The following is a 21,942-nucleotide window of genomic DNA, read 5'->3' as shown; positions in this document are numbered from 1 at the left end:
CACACCAAAGATGACTGCCAAACTTCCCCCCTCTGGGCAGACTTGCATTTGGCATCAGCCAAAGTCTGGGAGGCATATGCAATCGGGCCTTCCGCTCTGTTGTGCCACCGGTGAGCCAACACTTCCCTGCTATCATATAGGGAGGCATTACATGTCAGCCGTACTTCTTGCTTTGGATCATAGTGGGCAAATGGGATGATGATAAGTGCTTTTTCACTTCCCTAAAAACTACTACTTGGCTATGCAACCATTTCCAAGGCTGACACTTTTTCAATAGCAGGTGCAAGTGCCAAGGTGGAGGTTCGGTTACATATGAATTTTCTGTAATAACTTACTAGCCCAAGGGGAAACTCTAAACTACAGTACAGACATGGAAGCTGGGAATCCTTTGATCTCCCCCGCTTTATCTTTCATCATGTGTAATTTGGTTTGTCAACTCTGTAACCCAAGTAGGTCATTTGAAGTACCTAGACCACACATAAGCCTGCCTGGAGGAAATGTTTAAGCAATCTGTCCAAGTTCTTCCAAGTCCCTCTTTGTTTTGGTCTTTGTTATTAGTACGTCAGATAAATGGAAACCTATGGTAACTCTTGTAAAATGTTCTCCATAGTCTGCTGGAAAAGGGCGCAGGGTGGTGACACCCCACGTGGCAATCTGTTAAATTGGTATTAAAGCCTTATGTGCATTAATTGTGGCATACTTCTGGGACGACTCAGTCAGTTACAATCCATGGAGGTAGGCATGACTAATGTCCAGTTTGGTAAAGGATAGCCCCTCCCCCACCCTGCCAACTTTTGCATACAAGTCTTCAATGCGAGAGATTGTTTGTTTTTTTTATCCAGCTGTGAGAAGCGGTTTACTGTTTGTTTAAAATCCCCATATCGGGGTACTGAGCCATGAGGCTTCACAGTTGGTACAACTGGTGCCTGCTCATTTGACAAACTGCATTGGTGTGATGATTCCTTCACTCTCCAAACTCCTAATTTCCAACTCCACTTTCGCCTGTAAGGGAAATGGCACTGTGCGGGCCTTGCAAAAATCATGTAATTGCTTCTTAGTCAATGTGTAAAGTGGCTTTAACTTCTTTTGATAGTCCCAAGTCTTTCCTGAAATATTTGTGGGTATTTCACTAGGGCTTTTTTTTTTTGAGGCAGCCATTTTCTAGTTGAAAAATGTTGAGCGGATCTCGGTGAATCACTCTCAACCAGTTCTGTCCCAATAGGCTTGGACCTGAGCTCTTTACTACCATCAGCGGTAATTGCACCAACCGCTTCTTGTAGGAGACCAGAACTGGAGTCATCCTTAATTTGCAGCAGTTCTCCAGCATATGTCCTCAGTCTGGCTGGGGTCTTGCGCAAACCTAAGGGCTGGAGGCCCAAGCAAATCTTGTTAAAGACCGGTTCTGCAACCACGGATACAGCTGCGTCGGTATCGGACTTCCATGATAACGGGGTGACCATTTAACCAAACATTAATTCTAATCAGTTCCAATTTGGGTGTCACTACACAATTTAGTTATTCCAACTCGTGTAATGTATAGGGGGACTTTCCAGGTTGTGCAATCTCCTGGGTATCGGTCTGAGTTTTCTTATTCAAGTAAAGCCTAGTAGGACTCTTTTGCCGGATCTGCATACTGGCAGCAACTACAATGGTTTGTTGGCCCAGATACTGAGAACATTTTAGCCACTTGGCCAAGTCTTGTCTTTGTTGCGGGGTTCTGCTGTGGATTGTCATGGGGTGCCTTTGCTCAGGATATGCTCTGCGAGTGCCTACACTCAAGTAGTGGTGTTCCACAAACTCAGTTGGACAGGTGAAGGTGTCGATTTCCATTGGGATGCCCTGTAGTTCCCGTGCTCCATTTGCTGCATTTTCTAATGACAAAGCTAGTTGTTATGCCTGTTAGGAGTGCAGTTGGGCTTCAGCTAGTAGGCGCTTCTGCATGGTTAAGTTATTAATCCCTCGTATCAAGCAGTTGTCTCAGTGTCTCATTCAGGGTTAACCCAAAATCACATGTCTCTGCCAGTCATCTTGACTTTGTCAAAATTCCCAACATGGACTGTCCAGTTCTCTAAACAGTCAAATAAAGCCTATACCTTCTCAGGATTAAAGGAGATTTGGCTAATTTCCCTTAACCAACTCCGACAACTCTTAGAAGGTTTTAGCATCTGGGAAAGTTAAGCTCCTTATAACTGGAAATGCTGCAGGTCCGCAAGCAGTCAAAAGGATTACTCCTTACTTTTTTATCTGCCCCAATGTCATTAGCCCAGGAAAAATATTGCATTCTTTCCACATACTGGGCCCAGTCTTTGACAGCAAGATCAAATGAGTTAAGTTTTCCAAATAAAGGCGAGATGCCAGAAATGCTTACCTGAACTCCCAAGGTGACTCCGAGCAAATGTTCTTAAGACATGTACTATTTTCTGCCATTACCAATGAAATAACTACACCAGGCTGGTATCCCATCACCACGTCACCCTTTATTTGCTTGTGCACAGTACACTGGCCATGGCCAGCCAAATTGGAGTCAGTTCCTCGAACTGAGGAGATTCTAAATCCCCCTTTTTTTAGTTGACCTATTTTCCTAATCAGCCTGTTCAGAGGTATTATTCCACACTTCTGGACCAGGTGGGAATAAACTCTGGTTTCTTTGTTCTTGGGTAGGGACACCACCACTACACCAAGAGAGGGGCCCTGTCCCCTGTTTGTGTTTTTTAAATTTATTAAACAGTACAAAATACAAACAAACAGTTAACGTGAACAGTAGTGTACAAGAAATAGCAATTTACAGGGGAAAGGGGAGGCCAGGCCAGGCCCCCAAACTCCACCATTAAACCAGTTTACAGGGGAACGAGGACAAGCCTCATCCCACCTTACATTACCAAGAAAGAGACAGTGAATGCCATCCCTTACAGACAGTTTGATAAACTGAACAATGAACAGTACATATCACATAGACATCCCGGCAACCCCTCCCTCCCACCTTCCAGCCACTCAATGGCAGTCTGTCCCTATGCCCCTTCTGGCTCTTGGTCTGCCCTGACACACCTTCGGCCATCTCTAAGACAGTTGTCCTGTCCACCCCCAACAGGACAACAGCAGTCAGGATGGCTTACCCACCTTCCAGCTCATCCCTTGTTCGTATTTTTGTTTTGCTTTACTAACCAGTGCAAGTTACAAACAAACGCAAACAGCCATATACAAGAAACAGCAATTTACAGAGGAAAGGGGCAGCAAGGCTGGACCCTCCAAACACTACAGCCAGTTTTCAGGACAAACCTCAAATCTCACTTTAAATCATCAAGATAACAGTAACAGATACATACCAAGCAGTCCAATCAAATAATGAACAGTGCATAGAATACACCCCCCCGCCCCCCCCACCACCTTGCCCAGCAAGCCTCCCACTTTCCAGCCACTGAAAAGCAGCCCATCCATATGCCCCTTCCAGCATTCGGTCTGCCCTGACATAACTTATGGCCACCTCTAGGGCAGCCCATCATGTCACCCACTACCATCTGACCCCAACCACCTATCTTCTGGCTCATCCCTTGTTTATATATTTTTTATTTTATTAATCAGAACAGTTTACAAAACAATTAACATTAACAACTGTATGCAGAGAACAATAATATACAGGGGAGGGGAGCAGCAAAGCCAGGCACCAAACCCCACAGTTCAACCAGTTTTCAGGGAAATGAGGACAAACCTCAAAACCCACTTTTAGTCATCACAAAACAATAACAAATACATATAAGACAGTCCAATTAGATAAAAAGCAGTGCATAGGATACGCACCCCCTCCCCCAAGCAAGCCCACCTGTCCCTCCAGGGCACTCTAAGGCACCCCACCATGCGCCCATTCCAGCTTGCAGTCTGCACCATTACCCCTTCCAGCTCTCGGTCTGCCCTGATACATCTTCCTGCCATCTGTAGGACAGCCCATCCTGCTCCCACAACAACCCCACCCAGAGCCCCCAGGACAACAGCGATCAGGATGGCCTACCCACCTTTTGGCTCATCCCTTGTTTATTTTTTAAAATATTTTTTCCTGGTTATATATTTTTTATTTTATTAAACAATTCACAGTTTACAAAACAATTAACATTAACAGCTGTATACAGAGAAACAGCCATTTTATGAGAGAGAGGAATGGCAAAGCCATGCCCCAATCCCTACCATTCAGTTTTCAGGGAAATGAGGACAAACCTCAAATCCCACTTTGTTATCACAAAACAGTAACAGTGATAAATACATACAATTCGATAAGAAACAGTGCATAGAATACAGACTCCGTCAGCAAGCCACCCGTCCCTCCCACCTTCTGATCACTCTCAGGCACCCCCCCCATCCATATGCCCCTTCTAGCATTCGGTCTGCCCTGACATACCTTATCGTCAGGATGGCCGACCCACCTTCTGGCTCATCCCTTGTTTAGTTTGGTCGGCAAGGGCTTCCTGATTGGCCTAGGTCAACAATCCCAATTAAGCACCTCAGTCAACAAGGTCCAGCTAGGTTCAAATCATTGCAAGGGATTGAATGGTTCTTACACTGCCTGTTTTTGAACATGGTCGGTGTTTTGAATTCTACACCTGACACCATCAGCACAAGAGTTGCAAGGAGAATGTGCAATCATGTCCACGTGCCAATGCAACCACACAGAAAATATAACCCCCCCCACCCTGTCCTAACCACTCTTAACATGGGGCTAATTTCTTCAAATCATGTTAAAATCCTTTAATGAAAATATCGTGGGGTGCTGGGGGAAGGATTGGTGTTCAAAAGTCATAGATGGAGTGGACAAATCTCTCAACACCAGGCTATAGTCCAACAGGTTTATTTGGAAGCACTAGCTTTCGGAGCAGTCTTTCTTCATCAGGTAATGTCAGAGGAGCAGTGTTCTGAAAGCTTGTACTTCCAAGTAAACCTGTTGAACTATAACCTGGTGTTGTGAGGTTTTTAACTTTTCTATCCCAGTCCAACATCGGCTCCTCCACATCATAGATGGGGTGGGTTAACTGGTCTCCTTTCATATCCCAGCCTTAAATTCAAGGGATCAGCACTGGGTGTGAAGCACCTATGTTTCTGTATGCTGGCTGGAAATGTCTGTGCAATATCTTCCATCAGTGTGAACACAGTTCTTCAGGGGCTTGAAACCTCTGCTTCATGTTGCCCTGAAAACGGAGTTCATGAGCTGTGGGAGGTGGCAAAATAACTTGTTAATTGTCTGAGATGGAGGCTGACAAACTGGTATTTTCAACTACATTCCACTCTGAGCATTCAGGTGGAGTGTTTTCCCTTATCTGTCGTCTTTAATACAGATGCTAGATCATAGGTTGCATTTTGGAATGAGCTCACCAAACATGCAGCCTAGAGGTGTCTGTTAAAGAGATTTTATAGTATGCTGTGATGGTGTATCTGGCATCTTTCCAGGGGGCCACCTTTATTCTGACTTGACTATCTGCGCTTGCTATATAATCCTGTTAAAGGGAGTGGATCGGACTGCAGCCATGTAATAAATTCACTTCTTGCATTAAGGCATCTCCTGGTGCAGTAGGATGTTGAACGTCTTCTAGCCAACACTGTTCTGTTGCCTTTTCCTTAGATAACTGCCTTACACCGAGAAGCAGAGAAAGTGAAGCTGGATCAGAAGAGGTGAGTCTCATTATTTTGATGCAATATTGTAGCTTCTGTCTTCCCAATCCCAGCAATAACTATGTCCCAATGCTGTTCCTGTAGGTCAGCAGTCAAGTTAGATGCCTCCTCAAACAGGATAGATGATCAGCTTTTGGTCGTGTTCAGATTTGAATGTTCATCAAAACGGTCAGAGAATTGTCTGCTCCTTGTGAATGTGAATGTAAAGAGGGCCTTTCTTAACCAATGTACTGACCAGGAAAATTGTCAATCTGCTGAGACCATACCTGAATCAAGGGTCTGACAGAAAGGATGACTTGGTGTATAATTCCTCACATTACAGTTTTAGACCTAACCATCTTCAACTGCTTTTCTTCGAAGGCCATCCCTGCATTCTCTGATTAAAGAAGCATGTTGCAGTATCCAGCAACATTTGCCACTAGTCAGGCACTGAAGTGCACCATATCCATATACATCAAGACTCGGGCAAGTTAACATTAGCAACACACAAGTGCCAGGCAATGATCAGTTCCAACAAGACAATTTATTCATCTTCCTTTGTTGTTCAACAGTATTCCGCCACTGAATCCCATATGATATTACGTGAAACCTAACTGGAATTGCCTGTCGAGTGAAGGAACCAAGGAGCATAATATCAAATAAGGGGTCATGCATGTACATAGATAGATACATAGAAAATATACAGCGCAGTACAGGCCCTTTGGCCCTCGATGTTGCGCTGATCCAAGCCCACCTAACCTACACTAGCCCACTATCCTCCATATGCCTATCCAATGCCAGTTAAAATGCCCATAAAGAGGGAGAGTCCACCACTGCTACTGACAGGGCATTCCATGAACTCAAGACTCGCTGAGTAAAGAATCTATCCCTAACATCTGTCCTATACCTACCCCCCCTTAATTTAAAGCTATGCCCCCTCGTAATAGCTGACTCCATAGGTGGAAAAAGGTTCTCATAGTCAACCTTATCTAAACCCCTAATCATCTTGTACACCTCTATCAAGTCACCCCTAAACCTTCTTTTCTCCAATGAAAACAGCCCCAAGTGCCTCAGCCTTTCCTCATAGGATCTTCCTACCATACCAGGCAACATCCTGGTAAACCTCCTCTGCACCCATTCCAGTGCCTCCACATCCTTCCTGAAGTATGGTGACCAAAACTGCACACAATACTCCAGATGCGGCCGCACCAGAGTATTATACAACTGCAACATGACCTCAGGACTCCAGAACTCAATTCCTCTACCAATAAAAGCCAGTATGCCATATGCCTTCTTCACCGCACTATTTACCTGGGTGGCAACTTTCAGAGATCTGTGTACATGGACACCAAGATCCCTCTGCTCATCCACACTACCAAGTATCTGACCATTAGCCCAGTACCCCATCTTTTTGTTACTCATACCAAAGTGAATCACCTCACACTTACCCACATTGAACTCCATTTGCCATCTTTCTGCCCAGCTCTGCAGCTTATCTATATCCCGCTGTAACCTGCCACATCTTTCCTCACTGTCAACAACTCCACCGACTTTCGTATCATCCGCATACTTGCTTACCCAACCTTCTAGCCCCTCCTCCAGGTCATTTATAAAAATGACAAACAGCAATGGTCCCAAAACAGATCCTTGCGGAACACCGCTAGGAACTGCACTCCAAGATGAACCTTTACCATCAACTACTACCCTCTGTCTTCTTCCAGCCAGCCAATTCCTAATCCAAACCTCCAACTCGCCCTCAATGCCATACCTCCATATTTTTTGCAGTAGCCTACCATGGGGAACCTTATCAAACGCCTTACTAAAATCCATATACATCACATCTACCGCTGTCCCCTCGTCCACCTCCTTAGTCACCTTCTCAAAGAATTCAATAAGGTTTGTGAGGCACGATCTGCCCTTCACAAAACCATGCTGACTATCCTTGATCACATTATTCCTATCCAGATGTTCATAAATCCTATCCCTTACAATTCTCTCTAAGACTTTGCCCACAACAGAAGTGAGGCTCACTGGCCTATAGTTACTGGGGTTATCCCTACTCCCCTTCTTGAACAAGGGAACCACATTTGCTATTCTCCAGTCTTCTGGCACTATTCCTGTAGATAACGAGGACATAAAAATCAAGGCCAATGGCTCTGCAATCTCCTCCCTTGCTTCCCAGAGAATCCTAGGATAAATGCCATCAGGCCCAGTCAATATCAGGAAAGTTAAAGTCCCCCATAACAACCACCCTATTACTTTCACTCTTCTCCTGAATCATCCTCGCAATCCTTCTACGTCTCTCGGACTATTAGGAGGCCTGTAGAAAACTCCTAACAGGGTGACCTCACCTTTCCTATTCCTAACCTCAGCCCAAACTACCTCAGATGGCAAGTCTTCATCCATCGTCCTTTCCACCGCTGTAATACTATCTTTGACAAGCAATGCCACACCTCCCCCTCTTTTACCCTCACCTCTGACCCTACTAAAACATTTAAGCTCTAGAAGCTGCAACAGCCAATCCTGTCCCTGTTCTACCCATGTCTCTGTAATAGCCACAACATCCAAATCCCAGCTACCAACCCACGCTGCAAGTTCACCTACCTTATTTCGTATACTTCTTGCATTGAAGTATACACACTTCAAGCCACTTTCCTGTTTACAGGCACCCTCCTTTGAGATTGATGCCATGTTCCTAACCTCCCTACACTCCAGGTCCTGCACCCTAAAGCTACAGTCTAGGTTCGCATGCCCTGGCAGAGTTAGTTTAACCCCCCCCCCACAAGAGCACTAGCAAACCTCCCCCCCCCCCCCCCCCCCCCAAGGATACTGGTGCCCCTCAGTATCCCCTCAGTACTTGGTGTAAGACCAAGATAAGAGGAATTACTTCTGAGGGTAATGGGGAGAATGTGCCCTAGGCTGGAATCGAACACGGATCCCTGGTGCTGTGACGCAATAGCGTTAACTACTGAGCTGCCCTTAAGCAAGTAGAGAAAGGAAGAACTGCAATGCATTGGCTGGGAACCAAACCCGGGCTTCCCGCATGGGAGGTGAGTGAAGGAACCAAGGAGCATAATATCAAATAAGGGGTCGTGCATGTAAGACCAAGATAAGGAGGAATTACTTCTGAGGGTAGTGAACCTATGACATTCTTTACACCAGAGGGCTGTTGAGGCAGAGTTGTTAAGTAAATTCAAGGCTGAGATGGACAGATTTTTAATCCGTAAGGGAATCAGGAGTTATGGGAAAAAAAGGCAGGCAAGTAGAGTTGAGGATTTTCAGGTCAGCTATGATCTCATTGATTGGCAGAGTAGATTGATGGGAGAAAGTGAGGACTGCAGATGCTGGCCACAGTACTGGATCCCCGGTACTGTGAAGCAACAGCGTTAACTACTGAGCTGCCCTTAGACAAGTAGAGAAAGGAAGAACTGCAATGCATTGGCTGGGAAACAAACCCGGGCTTCCCGCGTGGGAAGCGAGAATTCTGTCATTGAATCACAATGCAACTCCTGCAATCCATTGGTCCCAATTTGGGAAGCATTTGTGTTCCACTGTATAATACTTTGAAGGATTGTATCTGAAGGCATAACAATTATACCTTATCTGCTATTGTCATTTTCTGTTTCATCCCTTCAAAGGCTGCATTGACTAAATTCAAACTCTTGGTATACAGTATGACTGAAACCATATATCCTATTCAGTCTCATCACTTTTTGTTTGCTGTTCCCTGGCCATTGAATTGCTGACTCATTCCTCATCAGTAAGTTTAGGATGGCCTGTTCTGAGTTGTTTCAAAGATATTCTGTTTCAGAAAATACTCTCCTGTAAACTGTATCTGTTTCTCTAGGTCTTTGCATAAAGGTGAGACTGAAGTCTGTGAAAGCTTTTATATAGCACATGCAGAGGTCCCTGTGCCTACTGTGACTTGTAATTCAAATTACTCCAATTAGTCCTATTTGCCCAGTTCTTCCAGTATACCCGTGCAATTGTTTCCTTTTCAGCTATTTTTCCAATTGTCCTTTTGAAAGTTGATTTTGAATCTGCTTGCACTCACCATGCTTGTGGGCGGCACGGTGGCACAGTGGTTAGCACTGCTGCCTCACAGCGCTAGAGACCTGGGTTCAATTCCCACCTCAGGCGACTGACTGTGTGGAGTTTGCACATTCTCCCCGTGTCTGTGTGGGTTTCCTCCAGGTGCTCCAGTTTCCTCCCACAGTCCAAAGATGTGTAGGTCAGGTGAATTGGCCATGCTAAATTGCCCGTAGTGTTAGGTAAGAGGTAAATGTAGGGGTATGGGTGGGTTGCGCTTCGGCGGGGCGGTGTGGACTTGTTTGGCTGAAGGGCCTGTTTCCACACTGGAAGTAATCTAATCTAATCTAATCTAATCTCACCTTGTAGACAGTCATCATAAACTCGCTCGATAAAAATGTTCTTATCTTTCTAGTTCATTAGATTCTTTCTTCATTGTGTGCACTCTGGTTATTGACCTTTCTGCCTGGAAAGCAATTTATCCTGTATTTACTTCGTCAAAACTCTTAAGTTTTGAACATCTCATTGAGTTAGACCGATATACAGCACTGGAGGAGAGCATTCAGCTTGTCAAGTAAATGCTGTCATTTCATGGAACAGTCCAGTCAATCCCAACCCCTCCCCTACTTGACCCCCAGAACTTTGTAGGTTCATTTCCACCAAGAGTCCATTCTATCTGCCATTGCAATAATTGATTGTCTTCACCTGCCTCAGCTGAATGGGCACTACTTTCCGCATCATTACCAATTGCTGCTTAAAAAGTAAGTTCTTCCTGGCATCCCATATCTCTTGCCCAACAAAATATATGGCATTCTAATGTGAAGGTGGGCTCTTGTCTCCAAGTACAGTGTGCAGTGGTCACTCTTACTGATACTGTCATGGACAGATGCATCTGCAGCAGGCATCTGTTTGGTGATAGTATGATTTTCCTTTTCGTTGGTTCCCTCACCACCTGATACAGGTCCAATCTAGCAACTTAACCAGATGGCACTTGACCAGCTTGGTTTATAGTGATGTTTCTGAGCAACTCTTGATGGACTTTGAAGTCCGTCACCCAGAGTATATCTTACACCCTACCCAGCCTCAGTGCTCCCTCCAAGTGTTGCTCAACATGGAGGAATACTGACTTATCAGTTGAGATTGGAAGTGAGGGCGATGCGATGCGATGTGATAATCAGCAAAAGGTTGCCTTCCCCATCTTTGACTGCTTCCATGAGAGTTCATGGGTCCCATAGTTAATGTTAGGACTCCCAGAGCAGCTCCCTCCTGACTGTATACATCACTGTGGTCCCATTCCTGTTTGGTCTATCATGCCAGTTAAAACCTGAATGCAAGAACAATTCTGTGCAAACTTCACAGCTTGGGAGACACCTGCTGGATTCTGTTTCTGACCTCAGAATGGAAGCACGTGTGATTGTGAGTGACTGACACTTTTTCCAGCACTATATTGTTTCTGCAAAAAAAAAGTTGCAGAATGAAGGAATGGAAAATATTTTCACCTCATACCGCAATGTGCGATGCCTGCGTTTGGTTAAATTGTCTGTTCGAATGCACTGACATTCTCTGATGTAAACCAGGTGAGGTCTACATGATTTCAAACTTGTAAACAGCTTGAGATAATGATTTCATGTGATATCTCTGATAGACTGGATCAAGAGCTTGATTTCATCCTGTCACAGCAGAAGGAACTGGAAGATCTGCTGGAACCACTGGAGCAATCCGTCAGGGATCAACATGGCACCATTTACCTGCAGCATGCTGATGAAGAGCGAGAGCACACGTGAGTATCGGGTATTTATAGCAGAGTTTAAAAGCCAGGTGAATCTCTCGACACAGTGACGATGAAACACTCCCAGGACAAGTACTTCACGGGATTACAAAGTTAAAAATCACACAGCATCAAGTTATAGTCCAACAGGTTTAATTATAAGCACTAGCTTTCGGAGCACTGCTCCTTCATCAGGTGGTTGTGGAGTACACCGTTGTAAAACACAGAATTTATTGTAAAAGTTTATGGTGTACTTTGTTTGTTAAGTCTGTCATCTGTTAGAATGAGCATGTTAGTTTCGCTTCTTTCATATGTAAATTGCAAAGCTTTTTTAAAAAAAGTTACATTCTCAAGTGAACTTTAACAACTGGTGTCAGCCCAGATAATGTATTGAAGGTGTTAGCCCCAGTATGCTGCTGTCTGTGTCATAGTGTTTAGACTGATTCTAATCTTAAAAAATAAATTAACAGAATCTTGCATGGATTCGTGCAGTTTTTGAGCAAAGTACAATGTAACTCTGCAAGTACAAATTCACCCCACAAACATGTATGTGTGTGAGTGTAAAGGGGTCCAAGTCTGTGAGAGGGTGCATGTGGGACATGCAACCTTGAGGTTCTGCTTTTCAACCTCTTTCCTAACCACCTGTACTCACTCTATAGTACCTCAGCTCTCTATCTGCCTGTGTCTTTGGTATCAATGTGCACAATGACCTCTGGCTGCTCACTCTCCCCCTTAAGAATTTCATGCAACCTCTGAGGTCTTTGAACCTGATACTAGGGAGACAACACACCATCCTGGAGTCTTGAAACAGCCGCAGAACCTCCTCTCTGTGCCCCTAGCCTGTGAGTCTCTCACCACTCTCGCTCACTTGGACTTCACCCAAGGTGGAAAAGTATGCTTCAGTGAAGAAAGAAGAAACTTACAAATGGAAAGGTTAAGTGAATAGGCCAAAATTTGGCAGGTGAAGTTTAACACAGATAAGTATGAGGTTATCCATTTTCATGTGAGGAATAGAAAGGCAACTTATGTTCTCAGTGGAAAGAAACCTAATTGCTTTGATGCAGAGAGACTGGATGTTATGCATGTATATAAAAAAGCTAGTACATAGGTACAAAAGGTAATTAGGAAGGCAAGTGGAATTTTGGAATTTGTTGCTAAAGGAATAGAAGTAGGGAAGTGTTGCTGCAGTTGTACAAAACATTGGTGAGACTGCATCTTGAGTACTGCATGCAGTTTCTGTCCCCTTAACTGAGCTACGTAATTGCACTGGAGGCAGTTTAAAGAAGGGTCATGATCAATGTCGGGTGAAAGGCTCCTCTTCAGGAAAAAAAAGCCCCTCATTGGGGCTTTGAAAACTGAGAGATGATTTGAAAGATGTATAACATGCAAATAGAGATTGACAAATTGAACTGAGCAGATGTTTTCTGTTGTGAGGCAATCTCGAGCAAAAGGTAATAGTTTTAGGATAAGGGCTAGTAGACTTAAAGCAGATCAGGCCGAACTCATTCGCTCAATGGGTCATGAATCTGTAGAATTCACTACACCAGAGTGTGGTAAATGCTGGGAAATTGAGCAAATTAATGGAAGTGATAGATTTTAGTCAGTCACGAGTTATGGGGAGGAGGCAGGAAATAGTAGTTGAGGCTGAGATATGATTAACCATGCTCGCATTAAATAGTGGAATAGGCTTGGGGATGCTGAATTGTCTACTTATTCCTGTTTCTAGTTCTTGTGTTTTTATGTATTTCTGTTCTGTGTTGCTGTCCAGTTATAAGCTTGCAGAGAATATTGATGCTCAACTGAAGAGGATGGCCCAAGATCTGAAGGAAATTATTCAACATCTCAACAGCACCAGCAGTTCCTCTGAGATCAGTGATCCAGTAAGTAGATACAATGTCTAATCATAGAAAATCGATAATGTAGGAGGCCATTCAGCTCATCAAACTTGGAACTGCCACCTGATCACTGGGAGGACACACTCCAATTTCATTATCCTGTCTGGCACGGTGGCACAGTGGTTAGCACTGCTGCCTCACAGCACCAGAGACCCGGGTTCAATTCCCGCCTCAGGCGACTCTCTGTGTGGAGTTTGCACATTCTCCCCGTGTCTGCGTGGGTTTCCTCCGGGTGTTCCGGTTTCCTCCCACAGTCCAAAGATGTGCAGGTCAGGTGAATTGGCCATGCTACATTGCCCGTAGTGTTAGGTAAGGGGTAGATGTAGGGGTATGGGTGGGTTGCACTTCGGCGGGTGCGGTGTGGACTTGTTGGGCCGAAGGGCCTGTTTCCACACTGTAATCTAATCTAAAAAATCTAAACTTAGTGTCCAAGTCACTAATATAAATAATCGATTGTAGTGGATCCAGCACGAGGTTTGTGGAGTGGAACTCATACCAGTGTGCACTGTGTACCCTTGATTTTTAGGGTGCAACACAACGATACTTGCACTAATATTAGGGCTTATTAGATTGTAGGCATAGTGCTTTGCAGGTATTTTAAATGTGAATACATTATTGTAGGCAGATCAGACCTTCCAAAAATAGTCTTTAAACAACAGAAACTCCAGTTAAGTTACTGTCCCCTATAAGTTTCCTGGAAGTCTCTCCAAAGCTCCCGTATAGAACATTTTGCTGTTGCCCAGGACTGTGGCGCGTTTGTATATGCAGTATTGACCTAGAACTACAAAGAATAGGAGTAGGTCATTTGGCCCCTCAAATCTGCTGCACCATTGGTTTTCTAACTCGATACTCCTCATACTCTTTGATCCCTTTAACCCCAAAAATTATATCTAACCCCTTCTTGAAAACATACATTCATAGAGTCATAGAGATATACAGCATGGAAACAGACCCTTAGGTCCAACTCAATCCTCCAACATCCTTGTAAAGCTTTTCTGAACCTTTTAAAGTGGTGAGTCTGTGGAATTATCTGCAACAGAAAGAGTTTGAGGCCAAAAGACTATCGGAAAGATGTTGTGAAACTTGAAAGGGTTCAGAAAATATTTACATGGATGTTGCCAGGGTTGGAGGATTTGAGCTATAGAGAGAGGCTGAATAGGCTGGGGCTGTTTTCCCTGGAGCATCGGAGGCTGAGGAGTGACCTTATAGAGGTTTACAAAATTATGAGGGGCATGGATAGGATAAATAGACAAAGTCTCTTCCCTGGGGTGAGGAGTCCTGAACTAGAGGACATAGGTTTAGGGTGAGAGGGGAAGGATACAAAAGAGACCTTAAGGGGCAACTTTTTCATGCAGAGGGTGGTGCATGAATGGAATGAGCTGTAAGTGGAAGTGGTGGAGGCTGGTACAATTGCAGCATTTAAAAGGTGTCTGGATGGGTATATGAATAGGAAGGGTTTGGAGGGATATGGACCGGGTGCTGGACTAGATTGGCTTAGCAGATCTGGTCGGCATGGACAAGTTGGACCGAAGGGTATGTTTCTGTGTTGTACATCTCTCCGACTCTATCTAGATGAAGAAGTTTCTCCTTGTCTCAGTTTTCACGACTGACACCAGGTTATATTCAAACAGATTTATTTAAAATCCCAAGCTTCTGGAATGCTGCTCCTTCATCAGGTGAAGTGACGAAGGAGCAGTGTTCCGAAAGCTTGTGGATTTTAAATAAATCTGTTGGGCTATAACCTGCTATTGTGTGACTTCTGATTTTGTCCACCCCAATCCAACACTGGCATCTCCACATCATCTCAGTTTTAAATTGCCTACCCTGCATCCTTAAACAGTGATCTCTGGTTGTTGACTCCCCGCATATTGGGAATACTCTTCCTGTGTTTGTTCAATTCTGTTTGAATCTTATAGGATTCTATGTGATGCCCCCCACCTGAACTTCAGTGAATACAGTCTTAAATTCTCACATTTCAATCATCTAGTTGCGAAACGTTAGCTTGCTTTCTCTCCATGGATACTGCCTGACCCTCTGTGATCTGCAGGCATTTTTTGTTTTCAATATTTAAAATAATATGGTTTTAAGTATAGAGATTCTGGTGGTGCTGGAAGAGCACAGCAGTTCAGGCAGCATCCAACGAGCAGCGAAATCGACGTTTTGGGCAAAAGCCCTTCATCAGGAAAGTATAGAGTATAGAGAGCCTACTACAGAGACTCTCTGGGTTGTAACTTTTAATCAGTCATTAAATTGCTTTACCTCTCACCTTTTCCCTTTCAGTTGCAACAGATTTGCAAGATTCTGAATGCCCACATGGATTCTCTCCAGTGGATTGATCAGAGCTCAGGTATGCATGACTGCTTTCTTGGGCTATATTTTAAAAAGGCATCAAAGATAGGATACTTGAAAGCTGGGGGTTTGCCTCAGTGTTACAGATGGTGTGTCCTCAACTAGATGTGCTCTGAGATCCATCTGATGTTCTTACTTTTCAAATTTCACCCCTTACTGGTATTACTTGTGAATTCTCTATTAAATATTGAGTATTAACGTTGGTGTCACCTGGATAACATTTGATTATCTTACGGGTACAGGTCCTACTGCAGTGATTTCAGTATATTGAAGATGGTTGTCTGATGTGGTACTTGGGAAGTGTTATGATGCATGAGATTTTAAACACACTGGATGTAAAATTTCCCCAAGTGCTATTTTGAAGAGCAGGGGAGCTCTGCTAATGTCCTGCCCAATATCTACCACTCCAGCAACTTCGAAAATCAATACAGCACTGGAACAGGCCATCAGCCCTCCAAGCTTGCGCTGACACATTTTCCCTTTCCGTACTAAAACGGTCTTCACTTACATGATCCATATCCCTCTATTCCCTTCCTATTCATGTATTCATCCAAGTACTGCTTGAATGCAAATATTGTGTCTGTTTCCACCACCACCACCACCACCTCTGGCAACAAGTTCCAGGTGCTCAACACCCTTTGTGTGGAAATACTTGTCTCATGCATCTCTTTTAAACTTTCCCCCTCTCACCTTGAACCTGTGTCCCCTTGTAATTGACCTCTCCACCCTAGAAAATAGCTTTATACTTTTTCCGCTGTATCCATTGCCATTCACAATCTTATAAACTTCCAATAGGTTGTCCCTCAACCTCCTTGTGTTCCATTGAAAACAAACCCAGTCTATTCAACCTTTCATCATGTTCTCCAAATTATTTATGTAAACCACGAAAAGCAGAGGTCCCAGCACTAAACCCTGTGGAACACCACTAGTCACAACCTGCCATTCCAAAAATCATCCTTCCATCGTTACCCACTGTCTCCTATGACTAAGCCAGTTATGTATCCATCTTTCCAGCTCACCCCTAATACACGTGACTTCACCTTGTCTACCAGTCTGCCATGAGGAATGTTGTCAAAGGCTTTATTGAAGTCCATGTAGACAATATCGACCCTTTTTCCCCTCATCAATCATCTTTGTCACCTCTTCAAAAAATTTGATCAAGTTAGTGAGGCACAACCTCCCCCACACAAAACCAAAGAGATTAAGTTCTTATTATCGCTAATACGTCCATTTGATCACAGAATAGTACAGGCCCTTTGGCCCTCAATTTGCTAACCTTTTTTCCTACTCTCAATCAGACTAACCTATCTTCCATGTCCCATCCAATAGTCGCTTAAATGTCCCTGATGTATTTGTCTCTACTACCACAGCTGGCAGTGCATTCTACGCACTTGCCACTCTGTGTAAAGAACCTACCTCTGACATCTCCCTTAAACCTTCCACCAACCATCTTAAAATTATGCTCCCTATTGATAGCCATTTCAGCCCTGGGAAAAAAAGTCTCTGGCTATCCACTCCATGTATGCCTCTCAGCATCTTGTACACCTCTATCAAGTCACCTCTCATCCTCCTTCACTCCAACGAGAAAAGCCCTAGCTCCCTCAACCTTACTTGATAAGACATGCCCTCCAGTCCATGCAGCATCCTGGTAAATCTCCTCTGCACCCTCTCTCAAGCTTCCACATCTTTCCTATAATGAGATGACCAGAACTGAACATAATCAGTTGGTCTCATTCCTCAGCAGTTGTCTGTTGATGAGAAAGTGATTGGATTGTGTAAATGACTATCTAAGAGGAATAGGCATAGGTACAGGAATAAGCATCGGGGCTCCATTGAAAGCAGAAAACAGGAATGTCATACCATCAAGCATGTGAACCTGATAAATATCTTCTGCACCCTCTATAAAGCTTCTATTTCCTTCCTATAATGAGGCCACCAGAGCGAAACACAATATTCCAAGTGTGATCTAAGCAGGGCTCTATAAAGCAGCATAACCGCGCAGCTCTTAAACTGAATTTGCTTCTAAATGTATATAAATCTTGTCCCTGAGAATTTTTTCCAGTAATTTCCCTGCCACTGATGTGAGGTTTACAAGATTATCCCTAATATGCTTGTTAAACAGGTTGGACAGCATTAGATATTCTCCAGTCCTCTGGGACCTCACCTGCAGCCAAAAAGAATACAAAGAAGTCTGTTGATGCTCCAGCAATTTGTTCAATTGCTCCCTTCAGTAGTGTAGATTCACTCAGGTCTTGGGGACTGATCTACCATAATACTTAAGATGCACAGCTCCTCTTCCTTTTTAATAGCAACTTGCATTACAAATTCCACACTCCCTTCCCTGAAATCATCCTCTACCAATTCGTTCTGTTTGTGAATACCGAGTATTTGTTTAGGACCTGACATACTTCTGGCTCCACACATCAACTTCCTCCTTTGACTTGATAGGCCAGCTCTTTCCCCCAAATTTGATACCCTCCCCCAAGTTTGAACCTTCCCCCAAGGACTGCTGTGGTCCCTATCTAAGAGTATGTTAAAACTTATGGTATTTTGGTCATGTTATTAGCATCAGTAAAATTCCATCTCTATTGTGTTATGTCTGGGAGCTTACCAAGCACACACTTGTTGCCTTTCCTACCTGAGAATAAGCACTCTTTGAAAGTGCTTAATTGATTACGGAAAACTTTGAGCTGTCCTGACACTGTGAATAGATTAGATTAGTGTGGAAACAGGCCCTTCGGCCCAACAAGTCCACACCGACCTGCCGAAGCGCAACCCAATCCCCTACATTTACCCCTTCATGTAACACTACAGGCAATTTAGCTTGGCCAATTCACCTGACCTGCACATCTTTTGACTGCGGGAAGAAACAGGAGCACCCGGAGGAAACCCACGTAGACACGGGGAGAATGTGCAAACTTCACACAGTCAGTCACCTGAGGCAGGAATTGAACCTGGGTCTCTGGCACTGAGGCAGCAGTGCTAACCACTGTTACCGTGCCGCCCACAAATAGCTGCATTTAGGTTGCACTTTTTTCCTCTATTGCAGTGACCAACACAACTGAAGTATTGGAGCACTTGGATAAGCAAGCAGGCTTCAAATGTTTAGTCAGTCTAAAGTCTGGCTGCGCAATGCTATCTACTTTGAGTGAGGTGGGGGACAATCATGCCAGGGCTGTTTTCAATGATTATTTTTGCTTCCCCTCGATGCATGTGTCCCTGTGTATTGCAGAACCTGCCATAAGTTCTGTTTACAGAGCACTTAACAGTGCAGCACATGCTCTGGAGAATATCTTTGAAGTTGCTTTCTACATGATTTTCTGAAATGACAGGCATGGTGCCTTATGCCCTGTGATTGCTGGTGTCCTGTGCGTAGCTGGTGCCTGGTTAGCTGTGCGTGGGGCACCAGCGACAGCGTCTGTTGATTTCAACCTGGTGATCATGTTGTAATTGTCCTAAACGTGGTTCAGGAAAGAATGAGCAGAATTACCTTGATGACCACGAGACTACCCAACACTAAGGTTATCAATATCCAGCCACAACACACTCAGCTCCAGCAGAACATGCTCTCGCAATACTGAGGAGATACTCCATTAAAACAACTTTTCTTTACATAGTACCTTTACTGTAATAAACCAACCCAAGGTTCCTCATAGGAGTATTATCAAACACAGTCTGAAACTGAGCTCCACACTAGCTAAGGCTTAGTCAAAAAGATAGGTTTTATGGAGTGTCTTAAAGAAAGAAACTGAGATAGAGGGGTATGTGTCATTCATATCAATTTGCTCAGTGACTCCTAGTAAAGGAGCTGTAAGGGAAGACCATTAATTCTAGACTTGAAATTGCTGTCCAACTGCATGAACCACAGAGCTCACCCACTTATTCCCCTCGTGAAATCTCAATCTAATGCTGATCTTTTTATTTCCCTCAGTCTTGCTGCAGAAGAAAGTGGAGGATGTCTCGAAACAGTTTGAAATCCGTCGGAGAGAACAAGAGAGGAACTGCAGAATTACATTTGACTGAACCTGGCTGGGAATTAACTTGCACCATTCTTTTTTCCAATTAGTTTTCAATAAAGAATCTCATTATTGCTCAGTAACCGTAAGACTGGGTATAGTGTTGAGTCTAGATTTTTAAGCTGTAGATTCTTCATGGAATCCCTACAGTGTGAAAACAGGCTGTTTTGGCCCAACAAGTCCGCACTGACCCTCCAAAGAGTAACCTGCCCAGATCCTTTCCCCTACCCTATTACTCTACATTTACCTCTGACTAATGCACCTAATCTATACATTCCTGAACACTGAGCAATTTAGTATGGTTAGTTCACCTAACCTGCACGTCTTTGGACTGAGAGGAAACTGGAAGTCGCGGAAGAAACCCACACAGGCATGGGAATGTGCAAACCTCTCACAGACAGTCACCTGAGGATGGAATCAAACCCGGGTCCCTGGTGCTGTGAGGCAGCAGTACTAACCACTGAGCTACCCATTACAGCAGATTGATTTAAGAGGTGGTAATGAAATCAACATGGTTTGAGTCTTTGTCTTTAAAACATGTTTGTCTCCACTTCCCACTGCCCTCATCACATAATGCAAAGTGGTTCTGCCTCATTCATACAGTCATATATGGCACAGAAGGCACCAAGTGAGCTCCAGCTCCCTGTACAGTGATAGAACATAGAAGAATAACAACATTACAGCACAGTACAGGCCCTTTGGCCCTCTGTGCCGACCTGTGAATCTAATCTGAAGCCCATCTAACCTACACTATTCCATTTTCGTCCATGTGTCTATCCAATGACCATTTAAATGCCCTTAATGTTGGCGAGTCTACTACTGTTGCAGACAGTGCATTCCACACCCTTACTACTGAATAAAGAACCTACATCTGACATCTGTTCTATATCTATGTCCCCTCATACGAGCCATCACCATACAAGAAAAAAGGCTCTCATTGTCCATGCTATATCTGATTATCTTATATGTCTCAATTAAGTCACCTCTCAACTGTCTCTCAAGGCCTTCTTTCCATATTAGGCAGCATCCTAGAAAATCTCTGAACCCTTTCCAAAGATTCCACATCCTTCCTATAATGCGGTGACCAGAACTGTACGCAATACTCCAGGTGCAACGCACCAGAGTTCTGTACAGCTGCAGCATAACCACACGGTTCTGAAACTCAATCGCTCTACTAATAAAAGGTAATACACCGTATGCCTTTTTAACAAACCTATCAATCTGGGTGGCAACTTTCAGGGATTTATGTACATAGACACAGATCTCTATGCTCATCTACACTACCAAGAATCTTACCATTAGCCCAGTACTCTTTGTTCCTGTTACTCCTTCCAAAGTGAATCACCTCACACTTTTCTGCATTAAACTGCATTTGCCACCTCTCAGCCCAGCACTGCAGCTTATCTATGTCTCTCTCTAACCTACAACATCCTTCAGCATTATCCACAACTCTACCAACCTTAGTGATATCCACAAATTTATTAGCCATCCTTCTACACCCTCATTTAGAAAAATGGTAAACAGCAGTGGCCCCCAAAACACATTCTTGCGGTACATCACTAGTAACTGAACTCCAGGATGAACATTTCCTGTTAACTGCTGCCTTTCAGCTAGTCAATTTCTGATCCAAACCGCTAAATCACCCTCAACCCATGCCTCTGTATTTTGTATTCACGTTTTTGCACCGGGTTATCCCTGTTCCGCACCGGGCCGCTGTCGCATTCCTGCACCAGGTTGTTCCTGCTCTGCACCAGACCGCTGCCACGCTTCTGAACCGGGCTGCTGCCACGTTCCTGCACCGGGTTATCCCTGCTCAACACCGGGCCACTGCAACGCTCCTGCACTGGGTTATCCCTGCTCTGCACCGGGCCACTGCAACGCTCCTGCACTGGGTTATCCCTGCTCTGCACCGGGCTGTTGCCACGTTCCTGCACTGAGTTATTCCTGCTCCGCACTGGGCCGCTGCCACGTTCCTGCACCGGGTTATCCCTGCTCCAAATCGGGCCGCTGCCACGCTCCTGCACCGGGTTATGCCTGCTCTGCACTGGGCCGCTAACACGTTCTTGCACTGGGTTATCCCTGCCAGACACCGGGCCGTTGCCACGCTCCTGCACCGGGTTATCGCTGCTCTGCACCAGGCCGCTGTCAGGTTCCTTCACTGGGTTATCCCTGCTCAGCACCGGGCCACTGCGAAGTTCCAGCACCGGGTTATTCCCTGCTCCGCACTGAGCCACTGCCATTTTCCTGCACCGAG

The 21,942-nt window shown here is 44.5% G+C and overlaps 1 protein-coding gene across 1 annotated transcript in view; it reads left to right on the top strand.

The window, feature by feature from the left end:
• nup62l (nucleoporin 62 like) overlaps positions 1–19,771 on the top strand; it is a 56,425-nt gene extending 36,654 nt beyond the window's left edge. Inside the window, exons 9-13 of the mRNA XM_072594891.1 lie at positions 5,603–5,652; positions 11,306–11,440; positions 13,197–13,308; positions 15,604–15,670; positions 19,604–19,771. Coding sequence (XP_072450992.1) covers positions 5,603–5,652; positions 11,306–11,440; positions 13,197–13,308; positions 15,604–15,670; positions 19,604–19,695 — 456 coding nt within the window. The 3' untranslated portion in view covers positions 19,696–19,771. The remainder of the gene's footprint in view (positions 1–5,602; positions 5,653–11,305; positions 11,441–13,196; positions 13,309–15,603; positions 15,671–19,603) is intronic.
• The last annotated feature ends 2,171 nt before the right edge of the window (positions 19,772–21,942 follow it).

The sequence above is a fragment of the Chiloscyllium punctatum genome, chromosome 25 (assembly GCF_047496795.1).
Source record: "Chiloscyllium punctatum isolate Juve2018m chromosome 25, sChiPun1.3, whole genome shotgun sequence".
NCBI classification, from domain to species: domain Eukaryota; kingdom Metazoa; phylum Chordata; class Chondrichthyes; order Orectolobiformes; family Hemiscylliidae; genus Chiloscyllium; species Chiloscyllium punctatum.
This window is presented reverse-complemented; position numbering and strand designations above follow the sequence as displayed.